The sequence below is a fragment of the Oncorhynchus mykiss genome, chromosome 30, assembly GCF_013265735.2.
Source record: "Oncorhynchus mykiss isolate Arlee chromosome 30, USDA_OmykA_1.1, whole genome shotgun sequence".
In the NCBI taxonomy this organism is placed as follows: domain Eukaryota; kingdom Metazoa; phylum Chordata; class Actinopteri; order Salmoniformes; family Salmonidae; genus Oncorhynchus; species Oncorhynchus mykiss.
The window spans coordinates 5181381-5194401 of record NC_050570.1 but is presented as its reverse complement, the minus strand read 5'-3'; the positions used below and the strand labels follow the sequence as shown (position 1 = coordinate 5194401).

The 13021-nt window shown below is 42.8% G+C and overlaps 1 protein-coding gene across 1 annotated transcript in view; it reads left to right on the top strand.

Annotated features, from left to right (window-relative positions):
• Positions 1–6851: 6851 nt before the first annotated feature.
• muc2.1 (mucin 2.1) overlaps positions 6852–13021 on the top strand; it is a 36931-nt gene continuing 30761 nt past the window's right edge. The window contains exons 1-7 of the mRNA XM_036968563.1: positions 6852–6951; positions 7326–7599; positions 8295–8409; positions 8690–8780; positions 9327–9466; positions 10178–10394; positions 10610–10735. Of these exons, the coding sequence (XP_036824458.1) occupies positions 6876–6951; positions 7326–7599; positions 8295–8409; positions 8690–8780; positions 9327–9466; positions 10178–10394; positions 10610–10735 (1039 nt within the window). The 5' untranslated portion in view covers positions 6852–6875. The remainder of the gene's footprint in view (positions 6952–7325; positions 7600–8294; positions 8410–8689; positions 8781–9326; positions 9467–10177; positions 10395–10609; positions 10736–13021) is intronic.

Here is a 13021-nt window from a genome sequence, read left to right as displayed (position 1 = left end):
GTATGCCATCACTTTAGAGCATATGACATCACTTTAGAGCGTATGCCATCACTTTAGAGAGTATGCCATCACTTTAGAGTGTATGACATAACTTTAGAGAGTATGACATCACTTTAGAGAGTATGACATCACTTTAGAGCGTATGCCAACACTTTAGAGCGTATGCCATCACTTTAGAGAGTATGACATCACTTTAGAGAGTATGACATCACTTTAGAGCGTATGCCATCACTTTAGAGAGTATGACATCACTTTAGAGAGTATGACATCACTTTAGAGAGTATGCCATCCTTTAGAGAGTATGCCATCACTTTAGAGAGTACGACATCACCTTAGAGAGTATGCCATCACTTTAGAGAGTATGACATCACTTTAGAGAGTATGACATCACTTTAGAGAGTATGACATCACTTTTGAGAGTATGACATCACTTTAGAGCATATGACATCACTTTAGAGCGTATGACATCACTTTAGAGCGTATGACATCACTTTAGAGAGTATGACATCACTTTAGAGCGTATGACATCACTTTAGAGCATATGACATCACTTTAGAGCGTATGACATCACTTTAGAGCGTATGACATCACTTTAGAGCATATGACATCACTTTAGAGTGTATGCCATCCTTCAGCACAACATGCCACCCTTTATAAAGCACACGTTTTATAGCATATTCGACATAGTGGTTTATAAACTTATGTCACATTTGACATTGGTGGTTATGTCATACAGTTATGCCACATTTATGAACCCTTTATAAAGCAAGACATATGTTTCTAGATAATTTTTTAACACATTTATGTAGTGCTTATGAAGGCATTATAAAGCCTTTATAAGCTGAAAGTATTTTAAAGCAGGATCGAGTTGTAATTTCGATTAAAAAGAAACACACATTATACCTAAATGAAAGTTAAATTAAATGAACTTCCTGGTGAAATAGCTCACATTGAATATGAAAACCTGTAACCTCACCGAGGGAGTGTCTGGTGTGTGGATTAACCCACACGTATCAGTCGGTGACAAGTATTTGATCAAACATAACAGTGTCAACAACAGACTACAATAACGCATTGTTAATAAACGTAATGACATTTCACAGAAAGGAGGGCAATACAGCCTCCCTGCCATCCACCCTAAACCAACACTGTAGACGACCTGCTGTCAGACGGAGGAAGGGAATGGGTGAGGTCATGACCAAGTATACAGCTGTCTAGCTGAAGGGAGTGGTTCCACTCATGCGCTTAACTTGGACGGTATAAAGATGCCTGTATTTGACCTTGGAAGGGTTTCTATAGTGTAGGCGTCATTCTGTTTTGAATGGGACAGAACTGTACATTACTGTTTTGCTGCCAAGATACTGTAGCCTACATCTGCACTCTTAGAACTGTGCATTACTGTTTTGCTGCCAAGATACTGTAGCCTAGATACTGTAGCCAAGATACTGAGGCCAAGATACTGAGGCCAAGATACTGTAGCCAAGATACTGAGGCCAAGATACTGCAGCCAAGATACTGTAGCCAAGATACTGTAGCCAAGATACTGAGGCCAAGATACTGTGGCCAAGATACTGTAGCCAAGATACTGTAGCCAAGATACTGTAGCCTACATCTGCACTCTTAGAACTGTGCATTACTGTTTTGCTGCCAAGATACTGTAGCCTAGATACTGTAGCCAAGATACTGAGGCCAAGATACTGAGGCCAAGATACTGTAGCCAAGATACTGAGGCCAAGATACTGCAGCCAAGATACTGTAGCCAAGATACTGTAGCCAAGATACTGAGGCCAAGATACTGTGGCCAAGATACTGTAGCCAAGATACTGTAGCCAAGATACTGTAGCCAAGATACTGTAGCCTATAAATTCATGGAATGCTTACAGTTGAAGTCGGAAGTTTACATACACCTTAGCAAATACATTTAAAATCAGTTTTTCACAATTCCTGACACTTAAATTCCCTGTCTTAGGTCAGTTAGGATCACCACTTTATTTTAAGAATGTGAAATGTCAGAATAATAGTAGAGAGAATGATTAATTTCAGCCATAATTTATTTCATCACAATCTCAGTGGGTCAGAAGTTTACATACACTCAATTAGTATTTGGTAGCATTGCCTTTACATTGTTTAACTTGGGTCAAATATTTTGGGTAGCCTTCCACAAGCTTTCCACAATAAGTTGGGTGAATTTTGGCCCATTCCTCCTGACAGAGCTGGTGCAACTGAGTCAGGTTTGTAGGCCTCCTTGCTCACATGTTATTTCAGTTCTGCCCACAAATTGTCTGTAGGCTTGAGGTCAGGGCTTTGTGATGGCCACTCCAGTACCTTGACTTTGTTGTCCATAAGCCTTTTTGTCACAACTTTGGAAGTATGCTTGGGGTCATTGTCCAGTTGGAAGACACATTTGCAACCAAGCTTTAACTTCCTGACTGATGTCTTGAGATGTTGCTTCAATATATCCACATAATTTCATTCCTCATGATGCCATCTATTTTGTGAAGTGCACCAGTCTCTCCTGCAGCAAAGCACCCCACAACATGATGCTGCCACCCCCGTGCTTCACGGTTGGGACGGTGTTCTTCTGCCCCCTTTTTCCTCCAAACATAACGATGGTCATTATGGCCAAACAGTTCTACTGTTGTTTCATCAGACCAGAGACCAGACCAGATCTCCAAATGTACGATCTTTGTCCCCATGTGCAGTTTTAAACCGTAGTCTGGCTTTTTTATGGCGGTTTTGGAGCAGTGGCTTCTTCCTTGCTTTTTTTTTGCCTTTCAGGTTATGTTGATATAGGACTCGTTTTAATGTGGATATAGATACTTTTGTACCTGTTTCAACCTGCATCTTCACAAGGTCCTTTGCTGTTGTTCTGGGATTGATTTGCACTTTTCGCACCAAAGTACGATCATCTCTAGGAGACAGAATGCGTCTCCTTCCTGAGCGGTGTGACGGCTGCGTGGTCCCATGGTGTTTATACTTGCGTACTATTGTTTGTACAGATGAACGTGGTACCTTCAGGCATTTGGAAATTGCTCCCAATGATGACCAGACTTGTGGAGGTCTACAATTCTTTTTCTGAAGTGTTGGCTGATTTCTTTTGATTTTCCCATGATGTCAATCAAAGAGGCACAGAGTTTGAAGCTAGGCCTTGAAATACATCCACAGGTACCCTCCAATTGACTCAAATGATGTCAGTTAGCCTATCAGAAGCTTCAAAAGCCATGATATCATTTTCTGGACTTTTCCAAGCTGTGTAAAGGCACAGTAAACTTAGTGTATGTAAACTTCTGACCCACTGGAATTGTGATACCGTCAATTATAAGTGAAATAATCTGTCTGTAAACAATTGTTTACAATAGTTTGTTAACAAGAGATTTGTGGAGGGGTTGAAAAACGAGTTTTAATGACTCCAACCTAAGGGTATATAAACTTCCGACTTCAAATGTATGTACAGCCTTTGAATGTGTAATGTGTTACATGAGTTCGCTTCACGCTGTTCACAATGTGGTAGCCAGGGAACAAAAACGGCGGAGAAGTTGAGACTCGCACTTCATAATTGGCGTGCCAATGAATGACAAGGAGTTGACAAGATAGCAGAAACCGACTGACACCCAGGCTGTAAAGGGTCTGAATGTCTTCAGAACATGGGCAGGACCAGGATGTATCACTGTTAATGATTGTTCCTCCTTCAAGAGAGACAGATGGTAGATAGAAGGTGACACAACCCTGAACCATGTCTAGATGACTCTTATATATCCCTGATAGAACCCTTCTACTGAGCTGCTGCTGCTGCTGGGGGACAGACACTGGCTACATCCCAAATGGATCCCCATTACCTATAGGGTACACTACTTTAAACTAGTGGCCTATGGGGCCTGGTCAAAAGTAGTGTACTAAATAGTGACTAGGGTGTCATTCAGGCCTCAAGCATACTGGTACATGCATCACTACACAGTTTAAACTGAACGGTTGAAATGCTCTTAACCTGTGTAATGTTTACATATTCACCTTAGATTACAGGAAGTACGAGGCGTTTACGATTATGAGGATGTAATAAAGTGATCATGACTCTATTTTGAGCTATTAATCCATATTGATCATGTAAATAGTGATACTGATGCTGAGCTACACTTGATAGAGGTTCAATCAGGAGTATAAATGAGAAACCCCCTGTAGGAAGTATTTTTGGAGGTTGATAAAACAATTCTTAAGTGGGATTCAAACTGTAGGGCCCAAATGAGTCAAGTGAAGCTGAGATGAGCCGTTGAATTGAAACAACTCTTACTGTAGGGCCCAAAGGAGTCAAGTGAAGCTGAGATGAGCCGTTGAATTGAAACAACTCTTACTGTAGGGCCCAAAGGAGTCAAGTGAAGCTGAGATGAGCCGTTGAATTGAAACAACTCTTACTGTAGGGCCCAAATGAGTCAAGTGAAGCTGAGATGAGCCGTTGAATTGAAACAACTCTTACTGTAGGGCCCAAAGGAGTCAAGTGAAGCTGAGATGAGCCGTTGAATTGAAACAACTCTTACTGTAGGGCCCAAATGAGTCAAGTGAAGCTGAGATGAGCCGTTGAATTGAAACAACTCTTACTGTAGGGCCCAAATGAGTCAAGTGAAGCTGAGATGAGCCGTTGAATTGAAACAACTCTTACTGTAGGGCCCAAAGGAGTCAAGTGAAGCTGGGATGAGCCGTTGAATTGCGGCTCTACTTTGTCTCCCTACTGACGCTTAGCTTGTTTGATTGCTGGTTGCTAAAACAACTCTTACTGTAGGGCCCAAATGAGAAGTGCAGCTGAGCTGTACCGGGTCGGCCTGGTTACACATCCAGCATTGTTGCTGAATAGGACAATGTAAAAAGGGTCAACCTTATAATGGGTAATAGGCTATTTACTCCAAATAATGTCCACATTCACACAATATTGTTGCATTTTCATTATTGTTTTAGGCTCAAACAACTGGAGTAGAGGTAGCCTAGTGGATCGAGCATTGGGCCAGCAACGAATCCACGAGCTGACAGGTAAAAACCTGTCGTTCTGACCCTGAGCAAGGCGGTTAACCCACAATTCCCGTACTAAATACGGGCTTCCTGTTAAGTCTTTACTGAAAACTCATCTCTTCAGTAGGTCATATGATTGAGTGCAGTCTGGCCCAGGAGTGTGAAGGTGAACGGAAAGGCTCTGGAGCAACGAACCGCCCTTGCTGTTTCTGCCTGGCTGGTTCCCCTCTTTCCACTGGGATTCTCTGCCTCTAACCCTATTACAGGGGCTGAGTCACTGGCTTACTGGTGCTCTTCCATGCCGTCCCTAGGAGGGGTAAGTCACTTGAGTGGGTTGAGTCACTGACGTGATCTTCCTGTCTGGGTTGGCGTCCCCCCCCCCTTTGGGTTGTGCCGTGGCGGAGATCTTTCTGGGATATACTCGGCCTTGTCTCAGGATGGTAAGTTGGTGGTTGAAGATATCCCTCTACTGGTGTGGGGGTTCTCCTTTGGCAAAGTCGGTGGGGTTATATCCAGCCTGTTAGGCCCTGTCCGGGGGTACCATCAAATGGGCCACAGTGTCCCCTGACCACTCTGACCCCTCCTGACCCAGCCTCCAGTATTTATGCTGCAGTAGTTTATGTGTCGGGGGGCTAGGGTCAGTCTGTTAAATCTGGAGTATTTCTCCTGTCTTATCCGGTGTCCTGTGTGATTTTAAGTATGCTCTCTCTAATTCTTTCTTTCTCTCTCTCGGAGGACCTGAGCCCTAGGACCATGCCTCAGGACTACCTGGTACTCCTTACTGTCCCCAGTCCACCTGGCCGTGCTGCTGCTCCAGTTTCAACTGTTCTGCCTGCGGCCATGGAACCCTGACCTGTTCACCGGACGTGCTACCTGTCCCAGACCTGCTGTTTTCAACTCTCTAGAGACAGCAGGAGCGGTAGAGATACTCTCAATGATCGGCGATGAAAAGCCAACTGACATTCACTCCTGAGGTGCTGACTTGTTGCACCCTCAACAACTACTGTGATTATTATTATTTGACCATGCTGGTCATTTATGAACATTTGAACATCTTGGCCATGTTCTGTTATAATCTCCACCCAGCACAGCCAGAAGAGGACTGGCCACCCCTCATAGCCTGGTTCCTCTCTAGGTTTCTTCCTGAGTTTTGGCCTTTCTAGGTTAGGTTTTCCTAGCCACCGTGCTTCTACACCTGAATTGCTTGCTGTTTGGGGTTTTAGGCTGGGTTTCTGTACAGCACTTTGAGATATCAGCTGATGTAAGAAGGACTATATAAATAAATGTGATTTGATTTGATTTGACTGCCGAACAACCCTTTTAGGTTCTGGACGTGACCTTGTTTTCTAAGAGGTGCTATACCTTAAATAATCAAATGATGCATAATTGAAGGAGGCACGACACTGTCTCCGTTATGAATATATAGTATTTATTGTAAGTCCAAAGTTAAAAACATTGTTTTTTAAATTTTTTTTTAACATTTACATTCAGAATAAAGGAAATTATAGATAGTAAAGGGGACTTCTGAAAATGGTTGAATTTCCTTAGTCAGGGCTGGAATAAACCCAAATCTGGGCCACTGTACAATAACATTTTGGAGAACCCCCCCTCTTGGCAACGAAGAGAAAATGTTGCTGTTTTAAAGCTAATTTCCTGCAATTTTGCAATGACTTATGCCATGTTCTTATGTTATCTGATTGCCCAGTCGGTAATCTGTCCCTGTCAATAGACATGTTTACCATGTCTCAATAAAGATGTCTGACATCCTCCTTCTGATGGGTGTGAACTGACAGACACAGATTAAACAATGCCATTATAAAGGAGGCCGTCAAGCAGCACTCCACACTTTACCTGAAGCCCACTTCACCTGGACACTAACTATGGGGTGGACAACTCTGTGGTTGTGCGTTCTCGCTCTGCCACTAACGAGCGCCATCCAGGTGAAAGCCAAGAAAGGTAAGACGATACACGATCATTTTGGAAATAGCAGTGATTTATTTTGATCTATGCAGACAAAGACAAACAGTCAAACATAGAAATAGATACTGTATAGAGATGGCGCTAGATTAAGTTTCTATCTATTTCGAGTCAACTGTCAGTCAAGAACAGACACATTTTGTTATTATGGACAGTCTTGGTTGGAGCAAATCTGAGTGCCGTCTGTCTGGGAGTGTCATATTTTTTAATATCTTGATTCACAATCCACTACAACTGGATATTTAGAAATACATGCTGCATTATTTACAATTTACAGCAAAGTTATAAAATTGTGTCTCTTTCTGATTCCATACATTTAAAGTGGGTAACGTTTTCTGTTTTCGTCTCCTCAGCGCGCCAGTCCAACCATGTGAACAGCATCTGCAGCACCTGGGGCAGAGAGCACTTCAAGACCTTCGATGGAGACGTGTACCAGTTCCCAGGGACGTGTGAATACAACCTGGCCTCCGACTGCCACTCTGAGTCCTACCAGGAGTTCTCTGTGCACCTGAAGAGGAACGAGGCTACTGAGGCTGAGGGGAACCCTACGGTCAAACACGTAGTGGTCACTATCAACGACCTGGTCTTCCACCTGACCAAGACTCAGGTCGCGGTCAATGGAGAAATGTAAGTTTTCCACAAATGTTTTATGTTATGTGTCTTCTAATTCATCAGGGACGTCACACTGAGATTGACATCATTTTTCAAGTGAGCCATGAATTTTTTATTTTTTTTACCTTTATTTAACCAGGCAAGTCAGCTAAGAACAAATTCTTATTTTCTATGATGGCCTAAGAACAGTGGGTTAACTGCCTGTTCAGGGGAAGATTGACAGATTTGTACCTTGTCAGCTCGGGGGTTTGAAATTACAACCCTCCGGTTACTAGTCCACTGCTCTAACCACTAGGCTACCCTGCCGCCCCAGTTACCCTGTCATAAAAAATAAAATAATGTATTGATATCTATCTATCTATCTATCTATCTATCTATCTATCTATCTATCTATCTATCTATCTATCTATCTATCTATCTATCTATCTATCTATCTATCTATCTATCTATCTATCTAACTATCTATCTATCTATCTATCTATCTATATATCTATCTATTGATCTAACATTTCCTCTCTGTAAAAAGTAATGGATTTATATTATGCTGTTACCTATTCCCATCTGAGACAGTACTCTGACATATTTCCAGGGATTCCATTTTGAATTCAAAGGATTTAACTGTATTTTGTGTCTGTTTGTTGTTAATTGACACGTTGGTACATTTCTATGTCATCTCTATCATTAATTATATTCTCCTTCTTTATTCCCAGTGTAACTCTGCCGTACTACAATGGAGGAGTCCAACTGGAGAGGAATGCAGTTTACACCAAACTCTACTCCAAGGTTGGCCTGGTTGTCATGTGGAACGGAGAAGATGCCGTCATGGTAAGCTTTTATGAGAATCAAAACGTTACTTAGAAGAATGCATACAGAAGTCTATTTATTTATTCGCTTTGTAAGAATCAATAAGTTCACTGAAATGGACTGCTGTCATTAAACAGTGAACAGTGTAAAACGAACCAGTGCACATGGACAGATACCACGTGTGTGACTGTGTGAGAGTGAAGTCTTGTATCTCATCTCAACATCTGTGCTGCTGCCCGTGCCAACGGCATTTCTCTGAGTCTACCTTAGAAAATAGTTGACCCATCACTGTTTGCGTTAGGTGGAGCTGGACACGGAGTACACCAACCGTACCTGTGGTCTCTGTGGAGACTTCAATGGCCTTCCAGTCCACAATGAGTTTGTTCATAACGGTGAGCATTTATAACAATTATTAGCATCACGAGTCATGAGCATTATAACATGTATAGTCATTTATAACACACTTATAATCATTTATATTAATGTGTACACGTATTTATAATAGCTTATTCCTGTAAGGTTTTATGGTGTTAAGTATAATCAATATATTACAATAATAGTATAATTTATTACATGTTTAGTCACTTATAACGACTTTATATTAATATGTACAAGTATTTATAATAGCTTATTCCTGTAAGGTTTTATGGTGTTAAGTATAATCAATATATTCCAATAATATTATCATTTATTACATGTTTAGTCATTTATAACGACTTTCTAAGCATGTATCTAAATATTTATAATGATTTATTTAGTTGTTATTATTACCATGCTATTTATTAATATATTCTAAGTGACTGTTTTATATTCTTACATCAAGTAACATCATTGTAATTTCACACATGTTGTAAGTTCATTAATATACATGTCTACACATTTATATGCGTTTCTAATCACTTATTGATGAAGGATGACATCGTTTTATTTCCGTGCAGGTCGTAAAGTGAGCCCCATTGAGTTTGGAAACAGACAGAAGGTCCACAGGCCCAACGAGGACTGTGAAGACCCCTATGAAGAGGAAGAGGAAGATGAACCTGCAGACGTTCAGCCTAAAGAGGACACGTGCAAGGAGTTTGTAAGTTCTACCTCCAGTCTGTTCAGCCTGACAAGTAGACTACAGTATTTCACTTCCCTTCATTCTATTGATGTATTTGACTGCCATATGGAACCAATTAAGTTCAGATCTGGCATAATATTATTTGTATTGCAACTAAACTCGGAACATCTTCCTCGTCCTCTCCTCCTCCTCCTCTCCCAATCCTTCTCTCCCTCCCTCTCCTCCCTCCACCTCCTCCTCCTCACCTTCCTCCTCCCCATCCTCATCCTCTCCTCTTCCTCCACCTCTACCTCCTCCTGCTCCCCCTCCTCTCCCACTCCTTCTCTCCCTCCACTTCCTCCTCTTCTCCCGCCGCCATCTCCTCCTTCTCTCCCTCCTCCTCCACCTCTACCTCCTCCTCCTCCTCCTCCTCTCCCACTCCTCCTCTCCCTCCTCCACCACCTCCTCCTCTCCCTCCTCATTCACCTATACCTTCTCCTCATCCTCTCCTCCTCCTCCACCTCTACCTCCTCCTGCTCCCCCTCCTCTCCCACTCCTTCTCTCCCTCCACTTCCTCCTCTTCTCCCGCCACCATCTCCTCCTTCTCTCCCTCCTCCTCCACCTCTACCTCCTCCTCCTCCTCCTCTCCCACTCCTCCTCTCCCTCCTCCACCACCTCCTCCTCTCCCTCCTCCTCCTCCTCTCCCTCCTCCTCCACCTCTTCCTCCTCTTCCTCCTCCTTCCTCCTCAGCATGCCCAGTGTGACCAGCTCCTGCGCTCGCCGTTGTGGAGCTCCTGTGGTGCGGTCTTGAACCCTGAGCCCTACATCCAGGCCTGTGTCCAGGACCTGTGTGGCTGCAGCAACACTTCTGATAGCTTCTGTGTCTGCAGCACCCTGGCAGAGTACTCCAGACAGTGCTCCCACGCCGGGGGACAGCCACCCCACTGGAGAACAACAGCCTTCTGTGGTAATGGGACATCTCAATAACTGTCTGGGTGTTCAGGAAAACATTTACTGGATGACAGTTGTAGATCAAAAAGTCACATGCAAAAAATAACTCTTTATTGTCCATAGTCAGCTTCAGATGACACAAATGTCTTCAAAAAATACATAAATATACATATATACATATTTACATATAATAATGAAATGTACTATAATTTATTTCCTTTGTTTTCTTAGACAAGCAGTGTCCGTTCAACATGGTCTATCTGGAGAGTGGCTCTCCCTGCATGGATACCTGTACCCACTCAGACACCAGCTCACTGTGTGAAGAACACCTGATGGACGGCTGCTTCTGCCCTCACGGTCAGCCTTTAACCAGATCACACCGCAATGTATCAGTATAACAGTGATGGTAGAGATCTAGAACACACCTCAATGTATCAGTATAACAGTGATGGTAGAGATCTAGAACACACCTCAATGTATCAGTATAACAGTGATGATAGAGATCTAGAACACACCTCAATGTATCAGTATAACAGTGATGGTAGAGATCTAGAACACACCTCAATGTATCAGTATAACAGTGATGACAGAGATCTAGAACACACCTCAATGTATCAGTATAACAGTGATGACAGAGATCTAGAACACACCTCAATGTATCAGTATAACAGTGATGATAGAGATCTAGAACACACCTCAATGTATCAGTATAACAGTGATGACAGAGATCTAGAACACACCTCAATGTATCAGTATAACAGTGATGATAGAGAACGAAAACACACCTCAATGTATCAGTATAACAGTGATGACAGAGATCTAGAACACAGGTTCATGACACGTTGTCTGTCTTCACCACTCTGTAGGGACTGTGGTGATGTTAGTAACATGTTGTCTGTTTTCACCACTCTGTAGGGACTGTGGTGATGTTAGTAACATGTTGTCTGTTTTCACCACTCTGTAGGGACTGTGTTAGTAACACGTTGTCTGTTTTCACCACTCTGTAGGGACTGTGTTAGTATCACGTTGTCTGTTTTCACCACTCTGTAGGGACTGTGGTGATGTTAGTAACACGTTGTCTGTTTTCACCACTCTGTAGGGACTGTGTTAGTAACACGTTGTCTGTTTTCACCACTCTGTAGGGACTGTGTTAGTAACACGTTGTCTGTTTTCACCACTCTGTAGGGACTGTGTTAGTAACACGTTGTCTGTTTTCACCACTCTGTAGGGACTGTGTTAGTAACACGTTGTCTGTCGTCACCACTCTGTAGGGACTGTGTTAGTAACACGTTGTCTGTCTTCACCACTCTGTAGGGACTGTGTTAGTAACACGTTGTCTGTTTTCCCCACTCTGTAGGGACTGTGGTGATGTTAGTAACACGTTGTCTGTTTTCACCACTCTGTAGGGACTGTGTTAGTAACACGTTGTCTGTTTTCACCACTCTGTAGGGACTGTGGTGATGTTAGTAACACGTTGTCTGTTTTCACCACTCTGTAGGGACTGTGTTAGTAACACGTTGTCTGTTTTCACCACTCTGTAGGGACTGTGGTGATGTTAGTAACACGTTGTCTGTTTACACCACTCTGTAGGGACTGTGGTGATGTTAGTATCACGTTGTCTGTTTTCACCACTCTGTAGGGACTGTGTTAGTAACATGTTGTCTGTTTTCACCACTCTGTAGGGACTGTGTTAGTAACACGTTGTCTGTTTTCACCACTCTGTAGGGACTGTGTTAGTAACACGTTGTCTGTTTTCACCACTCTGTAGGGACTGTGGTGATGTTAGTAACACGTTGTCTGTTTTCACCACTCTGTAGGGACTGTGTTAGTAACACGTTGTCTGTCTTCACCACTCTGTAGGGACTGTGGTGATGTTAGTAACACGTTGTCTGTTTTCCCCACTCTGTAGGGACTGTGTTAGTAACACGTTGTCTGTTTTCACCACTCTGTAGGGACTGTGGTGATGTTAGTAACACGTTGTCTGTTTTCACCACTCTGTAGGGACTGTGTTAGTATCACGCTGTCTGTTTTCACCACTCTGTAGGGACTGTGGTGATGTTAGTAACACGTTGTCTGTTTTCACCACTCTGTAGGGACTGTGTTAGTAACACGTTGTCTGTTTTCACCACTCTGTAGGGACTGTGGTGATGTTAGTAACACGTTGTCTGTTTTCACCACTCTGTAGGGACTGTGTTAGTAACATGTTGTCTGTTTTCACCACTCTGTAGGGACTGTGTTAGTATCACGTTGTCTGTTTTCACCACTCTGTAGGGACTGTGTTAGTAACATGTTGTCTGTTTTCACCACTCTGTAGGGACTGTGGTGATGTTAGTATCACGTTGTCTGTTTTCACCACTCTGTAGGGACTGTGTTAGTAACACGTTGTCTGTTTTCACCACTCTGTAGGGACTGTGGTGATGTTAGTATCACGTTGTCTGTTTTCACCACTCTGTAGGGACTGTGGTGATGTTAGTAACACGTTGTCTGTTTTCACCACTCTGTAGGGACTGTGGTGATGTTAGTAACACGTTGTCTGTTTTCACCACTCTGTAGGGACTGTGTTAGTAACACGTTGTCTGTTTTCACCACTCTGTAGGGACTGTGGTGATGTTAGTAACATGTTGTCTGTTTTCACCACTCTGT